The 22,528-nt window shown below is 40.6% G+C and overlaps 1 protein-coding gene across 2 annotated transcripts; it reads left to right on the top strand.

Annotated features, from left to right (window-relative positions):
• The first annotated feature begins 6,132 nt into the window (after positions 1-6,132).
• Positions 6,133-22,502, top strand: LOC136293824 (pancreatic lipase-related protein 2-like). Of its 2 annotated transcripts, none has more exons than XM_066190860.1 (14): positions 6,133-6,211; positions 9,900-9,997; positions 12,449-12,497; positions 13,300-13,454; positions 14,456-14,581; positions 16,089-16,223; positions 17,923-18,031; positions 18,633-18,749; positions 18,830-18,952; positions 19,896-20,014; positions 20,716-20,845; positions 21,047-21,158; positions 21,699-21,866; positions 22,364-22,502. In XM_066190860.1, the coding sequence occupies exons 2-14, from the start codon at positions 9,995-9,997 to the stop codon at positions 22,425-22,427; spliced, it is 1,410 nt and encodes a 469-aa protein (XP_066046957.1). In that variant the 5' UTR covers positions 6,133-6,211; positions 9,900-9,994; the 3' UTR covers positions 22,428-22,502. The 2 variants fall into 2 exon arrangements, with proteins under 2 accessions (XP_066046957.1, XP_066046956.1); XM_066190859.1 differs by having other exon boundaries at positions 19,893-20,014.
• Positions 22,503-22,528: the final 26 nt, after the last annotated feature.

The raw sequence follows: 22,528 nt of genomic DNA, 5'->3' as shown, positions 1-22,528 counted from the left end.
GTTTCAAATCATGCAGCAATACTTTCAAGAAGTCAGAACCCTGTCACCTCCTGTGAAGTTTGCTGAAAGAGCTTGCTCAGGATATTTGATAAATCAGGTGTGTGCCTTCTCAGAGTCACTCTTCAGTGCCCTTTATTTATCATCTCCCCACGAGCAGGGTGGGACCAGAAAACACCTTGAGCAGGAAATGCATCCTTCTTTACCCCTTAAGAAAACTTCTTGGCAAGATGCCCTTCTTGAGCAAGAAGGGGCTCCCCTCTCCTGTGCTCCCCTGGAGATATTAAAAAAACCCCAGGTACTTCTACATGGTTTGGAAATATCTGTAACTGGTAATTACATCTTGAACATCCTCCATAAACCACGCATGGCTCTCTGCCCCAGAGTTGCACAAATTAAGGAGACTCTACTATTTTGCCTTTCTTACAGTCAGGAACTGAAGCAAAATAAATGTAAATTTTTTTTTTTAGGATCACAAAAACCTGTGCAGCAGGTGCAGGAACTGGGTTTTAAGGCATGAACAGGAGTGTGATCAGTGCCATGTAAGGCATCACTCCTCACAGGAAGGAAACAAAGTCTTTTGGACTCACGAGTTTTTTAAAGCACATCCTCTCCTGCCTCCATACTTGACTGTGCCCCTTTTGCAATTCTAAAAACTCACTTGATGTTTTTATGAATAATAAATCATGTTCTCTCAAAAATACAAGTTTAATTTTGTTTATTTTTAAGCTATAGATTTCAACAGCATTCTGACAGAACGTGACAGTTCATTTAGGCTGCTGAATGGTGCTACAAATGTGGTACAGCTGATTAGACCACTTAAAAAAATGCATTTTCTCACCCAACTTTTTCAGCTAAAACTAGAACATTGCATTCATTTCTTCCCTTTGTGTTGTTCTGTTTTCATTCTTGTCATATGCTATTTCTTGAGTTAATTTTTATTCTTTGGTACAGTAGACATCAACACTGCCCTTTTTTGCTAATATATTTTTAGACAGAACAAGAGAGATTTATTTTTATAAGACAAAGGTGAAAAAAAACTCCACACTGACAGAAGCCGTGCATTGCTGGTGGCAGATAATCTTCCTCCTTGTTTCTTTCTGTATGTAACATTTAAAATTCTTTCTGGTATAAAATCTTTGGATACTATCACTTCATATTAATGGTGCTAGTTCAAATAATGCAAGGGTTTGATATTTCATGAGACAATCTGGTATGAAACAAAGCTCTGGACAGGCAATTCTTTCATATCTTTAAAACAAGGTAAGCCATCTTTTCAAAACAATTTAATTTGAATCTTTAAAATGTCAAGTGAGACACACCACTCAATATGTTTGGCTATCCTGTGAAAAGGTAGTGCTTTTAAAAAGCAGATGTGCCTCATTTCTCCAGGGATTTAAAGGACATATTATGATTTGCATTCTGTCTTTTACATTATTTAAATATTGTGGCAAATTATAAGTGCTTCAGAATTACAATACAAATTTAATTTTACACTCCTTAAGCATATGTTCACAACAAAAATTATGCCAAAGGTAAATTGATAAAAAAGCCATTATGAAGCTTTCAGCCACAGTCACTTTGCTGTCTTATGGCAAAGTCAAACTCTTATCTCTTTGAACAATGGGGCAAGGTAAAACAACTACACAAACAAACCTCTTAAGCCTTTTATGGAAAAGGGGACAGCACTAATTAGCAATCCAAAATATGAACTATCTGGTCCACTTACCTTTTCTTTATGTACTTTATATGTGATAGAAAAATAATTTTAGAAGGAAACATATTTTTCATAAAGGCATATGTGCAGGTGTTCTAAAGAGAAAACAAGGGCCATTTTTGTCAGAATTGTCTGATAACAAAAATAAAATACTCCACTGCATAGCACAGCGGTTTCTATTCTTCCCAGAATCACAGCCGCTCAAAATGTCCCCCATAAATGTGAGCCCAAAACTAAAAAACAACAATAATTAAAATTAATTAAATAGGACTGGTAGACAGAGACCTCAGTGTTCAGATTGTGCAGTTGTCTCTTTTCCTACTTTTGATGGTATCGTAACCTGTGGCTTTTAAGATTTTTTCATGCAACTCTAATCCACTACAATACATAGATAAAATCCTTGCAAAATAACCAGAAATTTGCAGGAACGAGCCTTCCAAGATCTTCTGGTCTTTCATCTTTGGTTTTTGTTGTTGGTTTTTTTTTTCCTCAACAGGTTCCAATTCTCAAATATCTGTCTTATACAGAAGGTTTAAAAAAAAAAAAAAACCCACACCTTTGGAAAGTAATTTTGCTGCGACTTTAATGCAGTCAGGGTATTTTGTGAAGCCCCTGGGTCTGACAGTTGTTTGACAGGCTGCTGGGACAGAAGCAAAACCAAAAATCTTTGCACATTCCCAACATTTATTTGAGTTATTCTTCCATAACCAAAGCTGGCTGGAGTGGGAGTTGCCACCAAACAACTGACCTATCACTGATCTATCAGTAAATCTATCTGGCTGGAGTCCCTACAAAACCTGGAGCTCTTTTATTCTCCTTTTGTCATTACACATTATCAGGGACTTTGCAATTTCAAGTAGTCTCCAGGCTGCTTTAAGTGGCTCCGTTTCCAGTAATTAGGGAGCAGAAGTCGATAGCATGCCCAAATTTATTTCGGTGGCATATTTCCAGCACAAAACAGAGCCAATAATCTTTATCTACCTAAAATATCAAGGATGTAAAAACTTCCAGAGAGAACATGCCTCATCACCAGCCCTTGCACAAACAGAGCACGCCCATGTTGCTGTGCTGAGGAACACAAACCTCTCCCAGCTGCCACAAGGGTCTTGCAACACCAGAAGCATAAGCAATATGTGAAAATACAGGCTGGCAGTGGTGTCATCCCAGAGTTTTGTTTCCTTTTTTTTGTGACACTGGGGAAGCTTGGGGCCAAGTGAGGATGTCCAGAGCTCTAGAGGATTAGCTTTGTTCTGAGCCACTGGGCTGGAGGTGAGCTTCTCAGACACGTGCTTTAATTGAAATACATATTCAAGATTTGCATCTGCCTTTCAATTTCCAAGGCAAATTTATAGTTATTCCCTTTTAATCTCACCTGATTCATTCTAATAAGTTCAACACTCTAGCATTAATAGGAGATAAAGCATTCAGAATAATGAACTTCATTCTCTTCCCTTTAATTCTGCCCATTACTTGTAAAGAAAATCTGTCTGTCCCCAGGGACCCCCTCTGCCTTGGGTTACTTTCATCATCTGCTCTAAAACTCCCCTTTCTAGTGCTATTTGCTTCAAATACTATATTCCATAAATCTCCAGCTCACAAAACCAATAGTTAATATTAGCTTTGTTTGCTTTCAGTGACTTAATTAACAGCCAGCATGTATTATGGAAAATCATAAATATTTATAACTTCCAAAACATTCCTTTAATTGCTGCTGTGTGATACTGGAAAGCATATACTAAGGTTAATTGGGTTTGTCCCTATTCAATTTAATATTTGTTCACTTGACAAGAAAGAAAACACTGGAGTTAAACAATAGAAATATGAAGTAAATCTCTTATTCTTGGCTCTGCCACTCAGATACTGCAGGTAAGATTCTCCAATGAGCAGAGTGGTCTTTGTCTATACATATTAGCAATTCGCTAAAGGATGGAATACACAAAGCTACTCCAGATGACCTCCATTCAATCTAGGAAATTCATTAACCATCTTCAGTCTAAAATTGAAATGAGAGCAAGAAAAATGTTGCCTTTACAGTTTGATACACTTATCCTTCTATGAAAGCCTCGGCAATTTATATGTTGCTGCACTTGAAACACAGTTTTTGAGATTCCTTTGGAGAACATGAATCGCAGTGAGTGTTTTGATCCTCTTTTTCCTACCTATGTGAATGCCACTGCTACCAAAAAGGATTTTTTGTACGTCCTCAATAATTCCCAGACTGACATTTAAAAAACCACTGGATATGTTCACTCGCACATTGTCAGAGGCAGCTGCAAAACCTAGACTTTTCTTCCTGCTCACTAAAATCTGTTTTCCTCTTAAGACATAGAAACAGGCCCAGAAAATTTGACAATTCCTAAAAGGAGCTACACCTGAAAAGCCTACAACATGGGTTTGAAATTACTTTTGCCAATTATCCTGGTTTGTTGTACTGGCCTACCTTAATTTAATCACACCACTGTGTATTTGCTCTGAAATACACGGACAGTGAAACTCAGTGACACTGTTTCAGCACTCACACACGAAGAATAACTCTGTGGAAAGAGCAGCAAAATATTTGAGCATATCCAGAAATCCTGGTCTCCTAAAAAAAATATTTCAAAGGGGTCTGATCGCCTCACACAGAGGTCCATCAGATTCTGAAGGTGTCTCATCACAGAGGCACCAGTTTCAGTGGCTGCTTTGCATTTCACTTACATGCTGGAATTTCAACACGAGGCACACGAGGGCACATGACATTCCCTATCTCTTTTCCTTGGCTCCCCAAACTCATTCCTCCCCAGACCTATCTAATGAGCTCCATTGTCCTGAGGAGATAAGCTGCTTGATTTGATTTGATCCCAAAACTGCTGCCAAATCTCCATCTTCCAGTCAATGAAGGTAAACTCGAGTGTCAAGAATTTCTAATTAGCTGGATCTCTTCTGTCTTATCTGAAATTACACACACATTTTAAGTGTAAGCAGAAATTAAATATGAGACGCAGTCCCTTACTGGCCAGTGCTTCCTCCACATTCCTCTCAGACTTCTTTCTAATGATTATTTTCATATGTGGAACTGCCTTGCACCACTCCACCAAGAACCAGACCCAGACTCAAACATTCCTGTGGGTGCCGTGTGCCACAAGGAGTGACAGACACTCTTGACTCAGTTTTTACAAAACCTTCAGGCTGATTGCCTTACATACAATTCAGTGTATGGAGAAACTTTTTTTTTTTTTTTGGTGTAATTTCTGAAATATCTTCTTTCAGGCAATGCACATATCTCAGGACCACAAATTGGCTCCTTATGTGAACCACAGATCCAGCCCAAGTTACTTCCTGCCCTCAGGCACTTGCACCACTCTCTGATTAAGGGTGACAGTGGCTCCTACAGAGTTGCCAGAGCAGGTGATTGTGGCAGCACCCATCCTGCAGATAGCACTGCAGGGACTTGAGGCCTTGCTCAGGAACTGAAAGAACTGGATTCTGGCATGGCTGACTCACAGTCTCCCGAGCACAGAAGAGAATCTGGGATTTACATGATGGACGAGTCGCGAAAGGATGAATGACATGATTATCATCATCCTATCCTTCTCCTGAAACAATTTTGAATGAAAGTGCCTGTGGTTTCTCTAATCTAGGTGGATCACAATAATGTCAGTTTACGCCAGTTATATTCAGAGCATGCCAGCTGATAAGAGAGCTTGATACAGAGACATCTAATGTGTAAACCCACACGGCCTAAGAGGACATGGATTAGACAAAATGGTAGCGGGTAGACAGACGCTGAGTAACCTCACTAGTAAAAACTCAGATACTTATATTTCCCCTAAGCTGTAGGACTATTTTTCCTATGCCTTTCTTTTAAAAGAAGCTAGTCTTCCCCTGATATATATATACATACATACATACATACATATATATATATATATATATATATATATATATATATATATATAAAGAGGTTTGATTGTATGAAAATGTACAAGGGTTTGCTCTGACAAGGCACGTTCACCACACAGCTAACAAAAAGACAGCTGGTGACTGCTAGTGGGGGACATGGAGCAAGGAAATAAAGCTCCTGCTCTGAACTCCCCCTCGGTGCAGGGTCAGTCACTGCCTGTAACACGAGCTCACAATAACCAGTTAACTCCGGAGAGCATTCCATGATGGAATGGCTGGGATGAATGTTACACACAACAACAGCCCCTCTGGGGGGGCTCGTCTTGCTTTTCTTCAAACTAACAAAACTTCAGGAGGGGGAAACATTGATGAATTACGTACAAGGAGAGACAAGAAAAGGCAACACCTGTTAAATCCAGCACGGAGGGGATCGTTCTTACAAAGGTTCTCACTCACCCACACCAAGCCTATAATTAGACACAGTGTGGGCAGGTCTGCACCTACTGTTGTGGGACTGATTCCAAGTGAAAAAGGCCAGCAGCGACCAGGATTTGACAGGGAGGGAGCTGGCTGAACAGAGCCTGAAAAGCACCAACCCCTTCTGCATTCAGAGTGGTAAGTGCACAAAAATCGGTGGGCTTTGGGGACGAGTGTCTGTATGAGCTGCAGGTCGGGACTCCAAGGGCTCCTCAGCTTAAACATAGCCAGGCTGAATGTTATGGTCTGAGTGAAGATGCAAAAAGCAAACAGCAGCACTCAGACAGGGACCCTGGGCAGCAGCTACGAGGCTTTAAACTTTTCAATTGCAGGAAATCCCAGTAGGGGATGAGAATTTCTGGGCTGCGACAATGCGAGGCAGCTAGGAAAACAGGGTGGATTCAGTGGGGCTAAGGTAATTTGAGATTGAATATATCCCTGTTTTTAAAGGAAGAACAAAATGACAGTATTTGCAGATGGTATCTGAACTTCTTTCATTTTTAAGGGAAAATGTATTAAAACACAACAGCAGAAGTGAAAAGGGAGGATAAAACAGACTACATATTTAAGCATTATTAGGAGCACTGAGAATTTAAAGGGAGAATGGAAATGGGGAAGAATTCTAGAGCTGTTTTGTGGAAGAATGTGAATAATGATACTTTTTTTTGGTAGACTACTGTGCACAGGGGAAACGGGCTAGTCATTAACAAGGGCTATCCTGCACTTCAGAAATAGCAGAAGTGTTGGTCTTGGAGTTGGCCAAGTTTAAAAGCAGCCTGATCATGGAGATGAACAGTGGAGATCACCCAGGGAGCACACACAAGTGGCCAGGTGGTGGCTGCAAGTCAGCTGAAGGCTCCCCGGTTACTCAGAATTGGCACAGCCACTTCCCAAAACTGAATCACTTCTGTTGTTGGTTTGTTTTGGGGTTTTTTATGATGCATGTAGTCAGATTAAATTATCATAATTGTCTCTGTAAACCCGAATGTATGAATATCATGCAAGGTAAGAACCCTATTATTTAGGAAATCGGAGCAAATACTTCACATTAGGAAGCCAAAGACTTGTTATTAAATATGTTCTCTTCACTGTTATCCTACAATTTCTTTAGGTTGTTCACCAGTTCTAAGCAACTGACCTAAACTCCTTAAAACCCTTCATCTTACTGCACCCTCCAACATGCCTCCTAACCTTTTACTGGAGCTCTGCCCACATTAAATACCTCAAGAAAATAATTTGCATCACTATTCTGAGTCATTCAGGTCAATGTCATAGTTCACTGTTTCAGATTCAGTATAAGAGGTCAATTGGCACTCAGAAAAATCTACTATCCAAACCAGACAATGTGTGTGAGCCCTGCCTTGCCACGGTTTTTACTTTGTATTGGGCGGTTTGGAGGAAGAATATTTGCAAAAGGTTCTGCACATCTTTTTGCAAAAGGTTCTGCTGTAAAACTGATTTCTCTAATATTAAATCTGTGGGTTCCAGAGCTATTCAGCTAAGGCCAGTTTCCTCCTGCAGAACTTCACTTGTTATTGCTCACTTGTACTGGAGCAGTGTCAAAGAACCTTCACCCAGAGTCAGGACCCTGCTTTGGGCTGCTCAAGGGGAGGAGCTGGAGATGAAATTAAGTCTTTAACAATTCTGCCAATCACTCTGCTACCTGAGTTATCACACCGTATCAGCAGCATTTTCCTCAGTACTCTGCACACCAGTTTTGAGTATTTGATAGTTATTTGATAGTCTGCTCAGGTAGTGTACCTGAGCCACTGACTGTGGGCCGTCCCTAGGAGAAATGGTAATCTTTGTGTGCTTGTCTAGAGCGGGCTGAACAACAAAATTGCATTCAAATGAACAACTAAAAATCATATTGTACTTTCATGTATTCATGTACATAATAAAGGATTAATATGTACATGATCCCCGTTATGAGGCCTAAAGATACTATTGTAATTTTTTTCATTTTCTTTCTTTTACCGTTAAATGTCCAATACTTGGGTGTGCAGTTACTTCTCTAAATGCCTCACACTCAAAGCCACGCAAGAATTTGCTGGGAGAAACAGAAATTCAATCTATAACTCCTATATCCAAAGCTTATATATTAAACTCTGGATGGGTTCTCCTCCTTTGTATTGATTCACAACTGAGCACTGAGCCAAACTGCTGAAAAATAAGAAAGACTTGAATAAAACAGTGGAAAGACAAAACTGCACAAATATTCTCAGTTTAAGGACAGTGCCAGTGCAGGGAATATAGGAAGTATGGTTGGAGTGGTAAGGCAAGAAAACAATTGAAAAAAAAAATTAAAAATCACACATCAAAAAGAACTGAAAGAAGGTAAAGAACTTAAACTTCAGTATTGAAGGGGATAAAGCAGACCTGAAACTTGGAAAGTAGTATTCTCCCAACTGTGAAATTGTGTGGAAACAAAGAATAAAAATTTTCTTGGCACTTCAAAAGTCACTACTAATACATTAGCAAGACTTTAAAGGTTTTTCAGTTACAGCTCCCTCAAATGTTCACCTCAGATCTAAAAACACGATATGCAGTGTGACAGCATTTAACTCCCCAAACACCAAAAAATAATCCTACATTCAAAAACTGTACTTTTTTTTTTACTATACTTTAGCCTAGATGTCAATATTTTTTTCAGTCTGAGCTCATGTCCAGCAATATGTGTTGAAAGCTGACATTCAGTGTGATGCCAGCAACTGATTCTTCTAAAACCTTAGTCAATGATGATCCAGCATGAGCAGTGAGTAACAAAAACCCTGAAGCTAAAAAGCTAAAAAACATAATCATACCTTAATCATGCTAAGATATATGATATGATAATGGTATGACATATGATAAGATGTTATATGTTATATGACATGATGGTTCACAGTAGCAAGAACTGCACTTGTAAATCCATGAGCTGCCTTCTAGTTCTTCCAACTAAAGCCTGAAATGCAATAATTACTCAATTTTTAATCTACTTAATCCATGCGTTTAGTTTTAATCCACTTAACTGTTGTAGTACTGCATGTATGTAATTTTACTTTCTTAATCAAAATATCAAGTGGCAGAGATCGTCCTAAAATCCGAGTATCATGTGACTGAAAATGTTGATCTTATAAGACTGTCAGTTAGTTTGTCATGTCATGTAACTTAATTCAATTACACAACTTAATCTTTTAACCGTTTTTCACAATTTTTCTTTCATGAGTGAGTGGAGAAACTCTCCTGTGGAGATTTTCATTATTCTGCCTCAGGCTGAAAATGGACTGAAATTCCACAGGTCTGAAATTCCTCAGGTCATTCCTCCAAGTTCTTGTACTTAATATCATTAATTTTCCTCAAATTATCTATCTGGACTTTTCTTACAAATTGGTAACTTAAAAAAAAAAAAAAATTTCAATACTTTTTTTGATGGTTTCTTCTCTTTTTTTAAGAATCTCAGCTATGAGTTACTGAAGCCCAGTGATTTTTGAATATCCAGTTCCAACAGCTATTCCATATCAGATCTAAAATTATTGTCTGAACAGAGAATCACTGTGTATTCTTTTTTTTTTTTCTCTGCTGTGAATTTCACCTGGTTTTGGTAGACAAAAAAACACTGCTTCTTCCTAATTCTTTCATGCATCAAATATTTTTCCTTAATTCCGATGCCCATAGATTACACATGTTGACGTTGTTATTTTCCCTAGGAAATCTGCACAACTTTTAGCCATTAATTCCCATTTACCAATATTGCCCTTTGTTGCCCCCCTGTTTTCTTCAAATTTCTTCCACTTTGCCAAGTCACCCATAGGTTTTTAATTTATTTTCTATTACTTTCTTTCAGCACAAAGCTCCCTAATTTTCATTAAAGAAAACAGCAGCCATTTTTGTATCCTGGTACTGCTCACGAGAAGAAGAGATAACAAGGGTTATACGAGAATGGTGAGTAAATTTCTAGCAATTCAGTACATAACAAACGTTGTTTAAAATGTTTAAAAAATCTCTTTATGGCAGTGAAATGATTGGATTAAAATGCTGGTAAATGAGAACTCCTGAGATTTGGCCTTGCTTCTCATTGAGGCTCTGTGTGCCTGCTTGTGTGCCTGTCCTGAGGAAGGTGTGTGGGTACATGTGTGGGACTTAAAAATACACTGCAGACACTCATTATGCAGACTTTCCCATATCTCCCCAAGCCTCCACTGTGCCCATGAGTCACTGGTTGAGCAACGGTGTCCTGAAGGTGACTTGGTGTCCTGTTGTGAGGAACAACCACTGCTCCAGTGTAGCTTTTATATGTTATGATGGCAGTCTGGCAATATTTGCAATTTTTTTTTTAATGAGTTGAACATCAATTTAAGACTATTTAGTGCAGGTTTTGCCTGATTTCTGTGCATTGAGATGCCACCTGAGCTCAGCATTGAGCAGCCTCCTGCCAGCAGCTCTGGGTAGAGGCTGAGATCACATTCACAAACAAGTCCTTCCAGTTCCTCTTGTTCAGCACTACACCTCCTAAATGCCCAGTGGAAGAATTTTCAAATTGCATGCTGCCTGGACTCTTTTTACACAGCTTTTTACCTCTTTGCAATCTTTTTGTCATTAACATAGACTGATACAGAAAGGTTTCCCACTAAAAATTATCTTCTGCAACTCTCTTAATTACAGAATGTATCAAGATTCCATAAATGATAAAATTTCTGCTACTCCTTTTATTTCCCTGGCCACATGTTCTTTTCTATTTTCTGCCTTGGAAGGAAGATCCTTTGAAGGAAATTACTGAGCACTTTTATTTGGCAACAATTCCCTTAAATCAGTACTTGCCTTTCAGGGTTTGGGTCTGCAAAGAAATTCTACTCTCCTTCCTGCTGTGGTGTTCCTGACATGGACTGTACATCTCCCGGGTGTCAGGGCCGTCCACTAATATTAAGAAATCCTCTGGAGCTCTCCAATATTCACTTGATGAGCCACAGCAGCTGTGATTTTCCTGCACTGACATGAGGTTCTCATCATGATGATGGGCACCTTGACAGACATTCCAGCTGAATGGAGCTGCTCCTTTTGGCCAACAGCTGGCACCTCTCTGTTCCTGCCCTTCACCAGCTGCTTAGAGTAACTCCTGATCCTTTTCCCTCCTATTTTACTGCCAGACTTCCTCTCTGCTTTCCACTCTCCTCGAGCAGATAGCTTTCCTCTCTGGTAACTACATCAATGGATAAATTAGGTTTAGGGTCAGAACTGTATTTCTAAGGAAATTTCACGATTCCTCTCAGCTCTGCACTTTGCAGTTCCTGCTCACTGCTGAGATATTCATCCCCACTCTTCTGCCCTAACACACAAACAAAACAAGCTATTACCAAACAGGGACTTCAGAGTTTATTAGAGAGTGCTCTGACCTATCCCGTTTGGCTTTGTTAGGAAACCATGTCATTACAGCCAAGTAATCCCACTTCCATCAAAAACAAGCTCAGAGGTGGGTCACACATTCCTCCTGTCTGACACGTGTCACACCAGCTTCAAGGACAAATTCTGTAAAATTCCCAATTGTTTCTTTGTTTCTGAAAGCATTTTGTGGTGTCAAGGGCCTTTGGAGTGTTGTGTTTCTGGCTTTCTCACATCTGTAAAAATATCCCTTGGAGAGTGCTATGCACATAGTGAGATTATAACGACTGAATTTACCATTTTTTCTTAATATTTCTAATGAGTTGTCCCAGTGTCCAGGGGTGACACCTCAAATTTTTGGTTTCAAAGAAAAGCAGTATGTTGGAAAGGGGAGGTGGGTGCCAGACGAAACACCTAAAAGAAGAAGAAGAAGAAGTTGAGAACAGTTGAATGAGGCAAACAAGGGGGGAGGAGGTGAGATTAATGGGAGCTCTGCCATGGAAAAGTGCAGTAAGGAAAGTGTAGAGGAAAGGAATCTGATCAAAGTTTTTCTTGCAGTGAGGGGCCTAAGCTGCCAAGAGTGCAGACTTCAACAAGTCACATGTACCACTGTTCCTGTTGTACCACCTCTCCCACCACAGCTGGAAAAAAACAGGTTCCTGTGATCTGATTGAGTCCAGCAGCAATCTGCGTGCAGTGTTGCCGATGCAAGAAATGCAATGAGTAGCAAATCTGAGTGGTGGGGAAGGATCCCTTCCCACATCCTGCTGGGAACAATCCCCCTCAAGCAGCCCAGGGTGCTACTGGCTGTGGGGAATGTTGTTTTATGGTCACTTGGTGTCTGCCAGGACCCCCAGGCCTCTTTCTGGCTGATGGGTCCCCTCTGTGCCCAGACCAATGTGTGAGGTTATTCCTCTTCAGGTGCAGGTCTTCGCATTTCTCTTTGTATTAAACTCTTTTTAAAAGGACAAAACACTCAAAATAAAACGCTTAACCTTTGTATTCAATTTGCTTTAGGTGGTTGGAATGTGGATTGTTGCATTTTATCTCCTTGGCAGAGTAGCAGGTGAGAAATTGTACCTTTAAACACTGCCACTAGAAAATGAATTCGGATGAAGTGGTGCATAGCAGATGATGGCTGTTATTTTCCTTTACATTGAAATTGTCGCATGATTTTTGGGTCGTTGTAGGGCAATGTCTATTACAGCGCATGGAACTAATGCTAAGAGGCTCTGCTGTGTTTAAAATTTATTTTTAAGACTGCAAGAAACTTAACTCTGTGCTGAAAATCCACAGAGAAATTCAGTTGAGTGTCCTACTCCTATCAAGGCAATGCAAGATCTGTCTTTACATTGCTGCTCTATACAAAGAACTGGCCAGCAACAGGGTGCTCAGCACAACAATTCTAAAACATAAAAGTTGAGTGTAAGTGAACACGAGACCCATTTGATCTAGAAAAAAACATTAGATTGAAGGAAATATTCATATCATTCTTTGTACAAGGTTACTTTCATTCCCATGACAGAGACACGATGCTTTGGAGTAGAAGGTATGCAGCAGCAATTCTAACAAGCCTTTCTTACTAGACTGTTTTTTAAAAAGGAAATGAACTAATCCTTTAGAAGCCTAGAAAGTGGTATCAAAACACTATGTGGGTCTTTACCTGGTTTATCCTCCTTTACTTGGTTTATTTAGCTCCACTTGTGTTCCCACTTCAGGCAATACACATAAATGACCTTCAAAAACTAATTTCAAAATCAAACATAAAATTAAACCCTTAGGTTTTTGCTCTTCAAACTGCTTTAGTCTCAAATACATCATCAAGCAAGAGAATCATGCATATAAACAAGTTGTTTCTTCTACTCTAGGTAAAGAAGTTTGCTACCCCAGGCTTGGCTGTTTTACAGATGACCCACCCTGGTCTGGGGTACCAGGCAGGCTTCTGACAGGCTTGCCTGATTCTCCAGAAGAGATGAACATCAGCTTCTCTCTCTACACCAGAGAAACAGGAAACAACTCACAGGTGACATTTATTTTTAACGTCAAAAGCCGACTGAACCTAAAAATGTTTGTTAGTCTGTGTCAGTCACCATAGGCAAACAAGTCAGAATCAGAAGATAGTTTGAAGGTGCACTAATGAGTATACTTTGGGGTAAAACACAAAAAAAAATTGTTATGAATGAACTGAAGGGCACAAGAAGTTTCCTGGTATTTTCCTGAAGGTTTAGGATACAGATTTTGGCAGACTACGTTTTGCATGTATTTAAATCTCTGAGGAAGGTTGAAGCACATAGGATACACTCAGCAGCAGGTTGCCCAGCACTTCTGTTGTTGATAAAATAAATCAAAATACAGCTGCCACTACTTCCCATTAAACTTCAGCATATCTATGATCTAGGACACAGCCCTTCCACACCCAAACTCCCTGAGCTCTCATCACAGCTCCCGTATTTGTCTGAGAACAATACAGACAGATAACATTCTCAAGGAAAAATAGATAATTAAGTAGCTTGCAGCAATGTGTGAAGATCAGCTTCTCCCCTGCTGCATGCAGTCCTTGCATGAAGTTCTTCCAGCCTTTCTGGAGTGGCTAATGAGAAACACAGGCTGCAGCTCAGAAGCAGAGCAGCACAGTGAAGCCAAAGGTCAGGAAAAGGACAAGCTGGAGCAGGAATTGTGGAGTTGGTGGGCTGCTCCCTGGAGAAACTCATCACCTCAGGCCAAGAGACACCCTGTGACAATGTGGCACTTTTAGGTTGCTCCATATTCTGCAAAACGGGGTTCTTCACGCAGAATAGATGGGAGCAGCAAAAACCACGAGGGAACAGTTTTTGTGAAAACCATAGTGGAACTGAGAAAGATGAGATTTTTGGTGCCCAAGTTCCAAAAACCACAGATTTTGTCCTGTCAAAGTAGAGTCCCTTTAGTCCTGAGGGTATGGCTTAGCTGACTTCTTTTTTAAATGTTCAAAAGCAGGAACAGATAAAACCTTTTTTTTTTTTTTTTTTTTTTTTTAACCTATAGGTGATCTCAGCAATAAACTCCTCGACCATCCAGAAGTCACATTTTTCCTCACATAGGAGAACCTCCTTCATCATTCATGGATTTGGCAGCACTGGAAAAACAGGCTGGGTGGTAGAAATGTGCTTGGTATGAGACAGTATCCTCTGGTTCCTGTCAGCTCTGTTGGTATCCTTTAGGCATTTTACTGTTCATTAGGTAGTAGAAGATACAAACCAAGAATTAAATTTCACACACACCCAAAGCGTTCTCACTTGGGAAGATGCAGCACAGTCAAGGCCCCTTGGCCTCTCTGACAGTGTTTTTCTCTGGAGTTTCCATTCACAAACCCTGCAGATCAGATCAAAGCAATAACTGAAGAGAGCTGCCCCCAGCCTCTGCACCCCTGTCCAGACATGGGGATAGACACCAATTCACAGCTGCTTCCAGCAGCAGCAGCTGAACCTTTCTTCAGTCCAAGGGCCCTCCTGACTTGTAAACCTCAAGTTTCAGTCTATAAATACTACCCTGGTTCACTATTCAGTTCTTAGAGACAAACAGAAACCAACCTGAACAACAACAAAACCCAAACAAACAAACAAACATAAGAACACGACCAAACTTCTTTTTGCTTTTTGTTTGATTAGAGTTCAGTGGGGAAAAAAGAACATTTCAAATATGAAATGTGGAAGCTCCCACAAAACCAGCAGAGTGTACCTTGGCTGTGGCAGATGAGCAAGATCTGCTCTGCTTGCTGCTGCTTCTGTGCTGGCAGGGAAAAGGCCAGGCTGGGAAAAGACGCCACTGGATACTAAGGCAAAAATCACCAGCACTACTTCTGTTCACAAATCTATGAAAACTTTTAATCTGAAATTATTTTTTTTGCAACTGAAAAGAAACAGCAATTCTTTCTGGCTCTCTACACTGCAAACTTATGATCCCCACAGGAGAGGAGTGAGTCCAGGATGCATTATTGTTTCACTTCTGTTTTTCTTGTCATTCACCTTTAGCTGTTTTTGATGGATTCATTTTTGTTACCACTCCTTGTTCTATCTCAAACCTTAAGTAACCTTAAGTAAACCTTCTTGTTCAGAGAAAGCTGTAACTGCAGACTGACACATGATCCTTCCACTGGAAAAATCACTATCTCTGCAGGACTGTGGCCAGTACCAGTGACCAAGGTTTTCTTTGCTGAAATAGAACCTTTCTTCTCTCCTCCAAATTTTTTTCAGTCTAACATGACTTTCACAATTTTAAACCCAGTTGGTAAATAAGACTAATTTAATTAGTAGTTTAATTCAGTTAAACTACTAACATCCCTCAAAGAAAGTCACAATATTGTACACAGAATTTACTGTGCACTTGTATGATATTTCAGAAGTATTTCGAATACAGAAGTGGTGTATAAAGTAAAATATTTTTATTACAGTTTTCGTAATTGACATTTTTTTGAGGAATAGCTTGTTATATGCTGTCTTGTAAGAAGATTTTTTTTCAGTGTGGTACAGGCTACAGTGAAGAATTACAGTGAAGCATTTAGTAAAGAATGAGAAACTTCATTATTATGCCACGTTTTAATCCTTATTCCAGTTTAAGTTGAATCTCTGATTGTTATTTTCTTTCTTTAAATACTTTGCTTTGTGTGTTCCCACGTCAGCTGTTACTGGAAGTGGAAAACATCAACTGCATCGCTGTGGATTGGAAAGAGGGAGCAAAAGGCACCTACGTCAGTGCAGTGAACAACATCCGTGTGCTGGGGGCTGAGGTTGCTTATTTCATAACAACTCTGCAGGTAAAAGACCCTGCTCTACCGCCTGCCATTCCCCCGTGCACGGAGTGTGGGGTTGTGACACTGCTGCTTTGGGTTTGAACCTGTCCTGTACGGTCAGGCAGGGCTGGACGGTTGAGATCCAGCTAATTATACTAATTATCGGCCCAGTGAGGGCTTCTCACGGCCGCAAAGGACACAAACGGAGCCGAGGCTGGGGAGATGTGCCTGTTAGTTAGAGACCAGCAGGTGGCAACGTCTCCATAGGATGTTACAGGCAAGCCAGCATTCCATGGAAATGAGGCGAATTCAGCGCTCACCAGTTTCCCAGCATTATATTCACGTGCCAGAAGTGCATTAATATCTCAGCTTAGCACCACCAAAACGAGCAGTAGCTGCCTGGCTTGATGATTCCGTGTTTTGCTGTCTACAGGCACGATAAACTGTGCATTGCCTCCTGGCTGTGAGCCCCGTGTTCCCAAAGGTGGGCGTTCACATTTACACACGGAGCGCAGAGCTGCAAGGTTTGTGCAGCAGCCTTTCCCACTGATTTCAGAAAAGCTCACGAGTACCTGGAGCAGCTGAAAATCGGAGTCTTGCCAGGCACTGGGCTTGACCCTGGCCAGGAGTTGTTCATCTTGAGGTGCAGCGAGAGGAAGTTCAGAGCCCATGGGACAAAGTGCCAACCTTGCAAGAACCTGAGGCTCAAGGAACACTTCACCAAATTCTGCTGGGGTACAAGCTACTGTTCCTTCTTAGGAAAATCATGTGTAGCCTCACACATTTGGCTTCTGGATCTTTCTCCTCTATGCATAAATATCAGGTCATTTGAAGATGTGTTCAGTTTCGTGTTTACCGTCTCTGTTACTACATCATGTGCAGTCTAGGGCACCCTTTGTTCCCTTACAAAAATGCATAAATGGTGCTTAGACTTCCTTTTCTTTTCCCTAATTGAAAAATTTCTGGAGTTTCATTGTTAGAAAGGTTTGTAAATGGAAGCACTGCAGTAAAATGTTTTCAGAGGAATCTGCCGTCTAACAGTATAGGCAGACAGGCCCATTCTCCAGATATGCTTTAACTTTGGTACACACATTACAAAACTCAATGTACGAAACTCAAGCAATTACCAACCTGGCTAGTTTTGGTTGCTACAAACCCAAATGAATGTGTCCCCTCTGTCTCCCTTTCTACCTTCAATGCAAGTAATACCTGAGCAGTGCAGGCCTTGTACAGGTGAGACCTGGTAAAGAGGAGAATGGACGTCACCCCACCAGAGCCTGGCAGTGAAAATCTTATTCATTATATGATCACATATTATAAATAGACATGGAGAATAGATATGTGACGAAGAAAAGAGCTGCAAAGTAGAATAATTAAAGAATTAAGATCATTTTTATGGAAGATGATGTTAGGCATTGATCCAAATGGGAAAGATGGTCCATATTTTGTCACACAGGAGAATGGAATACAGCAAGCTTATGCCAACACCACAACAGTGAACCCCTCATCACTATGCACATAAAATTCCAGATGGGATCATTTTTGTGTCAATTCTTAGTGTAATTTAAACAGCAATTAACTCAAGGAACTCCCCCTCTGTTTGCTATGCAGAAAGTCGGCCTAGATGTTCCCAGAGGCCCATAATGTCAGACCTTCTCTTTGCTTGTTATTCAAAGCCTGTGTTCTTATCTCCTACCACCACCACCACCACTGTAATGATCAGAAAATGTTCGGGTACTCCCCTTATGAAATCCATTTAATTGGCCACAGCCTGGGAGCACACACTGCAGGAGAAGCAGGAAGAAGGATCCGAGGCATCAGGCGGATAACAGGTAGGCTGCTCACCCAGATGCAGGGCTAACAGCGTGTGTTTAAGGGAAAAAAAAAACTTGCCACACACTGGTCTGTAGACTGGAATTAAATTATTGGCAATGCTGGAGATACTTGTCATGAGAGCAGACAAAATTTATGCTTCTCAGAAACAGGGTAATCATTACATTTTTTTTTCTCTTTAGGTGAAGTACTCTTTAGTGGAAGGACAAGCATAGCTAAAATGTTTGTAACATTATCATCATCCGCTGGGTTACATCAAGCCCCACACAAAACAAGAAGAACCCTTAGGTTTCCCTATTTACAGCTTTAGAGTCCAGTAATAAGTCCATGGGTAATAAATGCCTCCTTCCTAGTAATATAGTATGCCATTATATCATCTATTGAAAAATTATTTTACTTCTCTTGGAATAAGTTTTCACAAAGGTTCACAAAACCATGTTATTTGCATTTTTTTTTTATAGTTTTGCTTGGAATTCACATCATTAGTGGGCTTGCCTTTTGCAAAACTAAATGTCTGATTTCACGAGTTGGCAGAAGGTATATTAACATGTGCAACACATCTTTCTCTTCCTCAAACAATAAATGTGGGGTTTTTTTCAGGTTTAGACCCTGCTGGGCCCTATTTTGAGGGCACTCCTCCCATGGTGAGACTGGATCCTACAGATGCAAACTTTGTTGATGTTATACACAGCAATGCTGCTCACTTTCCTGCAGCAGGTAAGTGCTCCTGTGCCAGCAGGTACCTGCAGGGATGAGCACGACACCCTGACCCTGACACCTTCCCATGCATGTCTCAGGGTTTGGGATGTATAACACCACCGGGCACCTGGACTTTTACCCAAACGGAGGAACTGTGATGCCTGGATGCACGGATTTAATCCCAGAGATGAGAAAAAGTGATTTTGAAGCCATCATTGCAGGTAAACAATTCCAACGTGCATCGTGTTTTGTTTTTGTTCTGTTCTGAATCATGAACTGTGAAAATTGCCCACTGTTTGGGAGAAAACAGGAAAACAAAATTGTTTTTTGCCTGTTTACTCCCAAGTTAGAAAGGAAGTAAAAAAACAACAAATGCCGGAACAGAACAGTACTCCACAGAGAACTCTGCAGGGAAAGGAGGTGTCTTACATGCCTGAGCTTTGCTTCTGTAATTTGAAATTGGATGCAAACCCCAAAAAGGCAGGAAACAGGGAGTCTGCAGGTCCAACAACCCCAGCAGGAGACTTTCCAGGCTGAGGAAGGCCAAATCAGCAGCATGACTGCACCACCTCTGGTTTCTTGCAGATGCTGTAAAGGGCATCCCACACTTCCGAGGCATGAATTAGGTAAAAGCACTGAGGGTTTCCAGGGACCGTGCATGCCTCACCTCTGAACATGAGACTCCTCTCTTTTCAGAGATTTTGGACAGATTGGTGGGTTCTGTGTGCTCTGTTAAGCCCTTAAAACTGTAATGAATGTTACCTTGCTGTGACATCTCATATATATATATATATATATATATACACACACAGAGAGCTGTATGTGTATACATATACCCACACATATAGATACGTATATATATGCACGTGTGTGTGTATATATATATGTGTATATATGACTGTCTTCTTTGAAGGGACTATTACATCACAGAAGACCAATGCATCCCTTGAAATCTCAGGGTAATGGCGCACCATTCTCCAGATAAAACACAAAAAACCAGCAATTTCTCCTGCAACTAGAAATTCAGACCAAAAAGAAATTATTTCAGGCCCATGCTGCTGTTCTGTTCTGTGCCTGAGCTGTTTCCATGGTGAGACAAGTGCAACTCTTGCAGAGGATGAGGGGTGGTTATTTCACCAAAGCTCACAAAGTTTTTCCCAGCAGACACCACACTCTTTGGGGGGTGCCACCACTCACGCAGCCACGAGTTTTATTTTGCAAGTATCCTCTACCCCACTGGATACCTGGGATATCCCTGCAAGTCATATGAAGACTTTAAGAAAGTAAGTATTTCAGCCCAGGAAGGGGTGAGGTGTAAATAAAACATTCCAGGTCTCTGGAGCAGATACCACTTGGATGCAGGGGGCTGGGGTCCCATGGTTTGGCTGGGTAGGAGGAAGCACAGCACACAGCAGTTCAGCTGTTCCACTCTGGAAAGGGAATCCTGAAGCATAAATGATGTCACCAAAATATTGGGGACAAAAAATGAAAGCTTGTGGAATTCTCACCCCAAACCTTTATGCAAAGGGAACACAAGTTAGGTAGATGTATCCTGCCAATTCCTACATTTAGAGCCTCCAGAATCCTTGACTGCTCTCTCATTTACATTGGACATTGATTAGAACCCCTAAATACGTGCACTTATGAATGATGCTCCTTTCCTCTTCCACCGTTTGTGGCTGCAAGTTCCCCTTGACTAGGAGGGCCTGGCCCATATTTTGCACTAGAATCTAACTGAAAAATATTTGAACTAACAAGTTTCAGGCTGTTACCATACACAGGCATCAAACCTGCTCATTCTGCACCCTCTTGGGTACAGGAGCCATTATCTAAAACAAGTTTATCAGGTTTTGGTGTTAAGTTATGAAAACAGACAGCACTGCCACTGCTTTGCAAGATCAGAATAGCATCTGGAGCCTTCATTTCATAAGGGCTAGCATGAAAAATAAGATTCCTCATTAACTGATGCTCTTATTTTTCCTAGGGAATGTGTTTCCCGTGTCCACAGGAGGGATGTCCAATGATGGGCCACTATGCTGACAGATTCCCAGAAAAATTGAAGAGGGTGGACCAAAAGTATTTTTTAAATACAGCAGCAGATGAGCCTTTTGCTAGTAAGTGGAGAAGGTTTGTTACAGTTGTTCACAAGTTTGAAGAGTGCCTTGATGTGATTTACAGCCATGCACCTGTGCTGCTTCTATAAATAACTGCTAATAGCTCTGACAGAAAATGCTACATTACTTACGTAATGTACTTATGTAGCATTCAAGCTCACCAACGACAATCTGGATTTATTTTTGTTTTTATTTATGCAGCTTGGAGACAAAAAGTGTTTATCAAATTGTCTGGTGTAAAGAAAACGAGGGGAGACATAAACCTGGTTTACTATGACACACAGGGGAACTCAAAAGAATATGAAGTTGCCAGGTAAGTTAAATTAATATTTTTCTGCAGTATTCAATGCTGCTAACGTTAATCCACATACTTTCCACATATTTAAGCAGTGGTAACACTCATCCTGCATTGCAGATATTCTGGTTACCATCAGATAGGAAAGAAGTTATTACTTAAGTGAGAACCGTGAGGGCAGATGGATGGTTGTAAAAGGGAAATGGAAGGCATTTCCATTTCCATGAGTTCTGTGTTTCTGAACTCCAGGTGAGTGATTCCTGCCAGCTCACCACACAAGGGCTCTGGGGACAGCCCCAGTCTCACTCCTGTCATCTCCCCACAGCCTTTTGCCATAGAACAGATTTAAAGAACACATTTAAAGTGTTCTGTACTGGTTCTCATCTTCTCCTCATTCAGAGCCCTGGTCCAGTGCCTTGTGCTCTTACAAAGAATAGCAAAAATGCAAATTTCTGTTGTAAAAACAGGGTAAACCTGAAAATACGTAGAGAATGTGATTTGTCTCAGTGATCTCTGAACTGTTAAAATTAATGATGCCATTTTTCCTTCTATTCACAGTGGAGACCTCTCTCAAGATGATATTTACACAGAGTATCTTGACGTTGAAATCAACCCCAAAAATACTACAAAAATTGAGTTTCTCTGGAATAAAGCCATATTCTCTCTGCTCTGGGCAAGACTGGGAGCAGAAACAGTCAATATAATACATGGAGCAGATGGACATAGGTAAGTGTATCCCGTTTAGAGATCAGAAGGCAAGTGGAAAAAGCCCTGAGAGAAAAGATGGAGACATGGTCTTAAATTGGACACGTGGTTTGTAATCAACAACGTGAATTTCAATAAGGAATAGGACAAGGCATTGCACCTCGGACAGAAAAAGTTCAGAAAAATCAGATGTTTGACTGTGCACCAAGGAATAACTGTCTGGAAAACAATCCTGCAATGAATAATTTGAAATGTTTAGCTTTTCCACAGCAAAACAATCACGAACCAAGATAAAGCATACTAAACCTCAAATTTTACAGCTGGTCCCCAAAAGAAGGAACTTCACCTTGTTACTGTTAATAGCAGATGCTAATAATCTTTGCAGCAGGCTTTTAGGAAGCCTTCAGTGGGATTATGGGTTGGACTAACAACCCTCAAGGTGACAGCTGACACCCTTTCATTTTTCATTGGGCAAAAAGAGATAAATCTTGATCCAAGCTTTTTTTTTTCTTCCCCAGGTCAACTTTTTGTGGCCGTGGAACTGTGGCATATGGAGATCCTCAGTTACTTACACCTTGTTAGAGGTCCCCAAGGTCTGTACAGGGCAGCTGAGTAAACCCTCACTCTTGTGCATGGAAATCTTGGCAAAAAACACAATTAAAGCAAATTAAAAAAAAAAAAAA

This window comes from Chamaea fasciata, unplaced genomic scaffold (assembly GCF_029207755.1).
Source record: "Chamaea fasciata isolate MVZ Bird 193981 ecotype frontalis unplaced genomic scaffold, bChaFas1.0.hap1 SCAF_9, whole genome shotgun sequence".
NCBI classification, from domain to species: Eukaryota; Metazoa; Chordata; class Aves; order Passeriformes; family Sylviidae; genus Chamaea; species Chamaea fasciata.
This window is presented reverse-complemented; position numbering and strand designations above follow the sequence as displayed.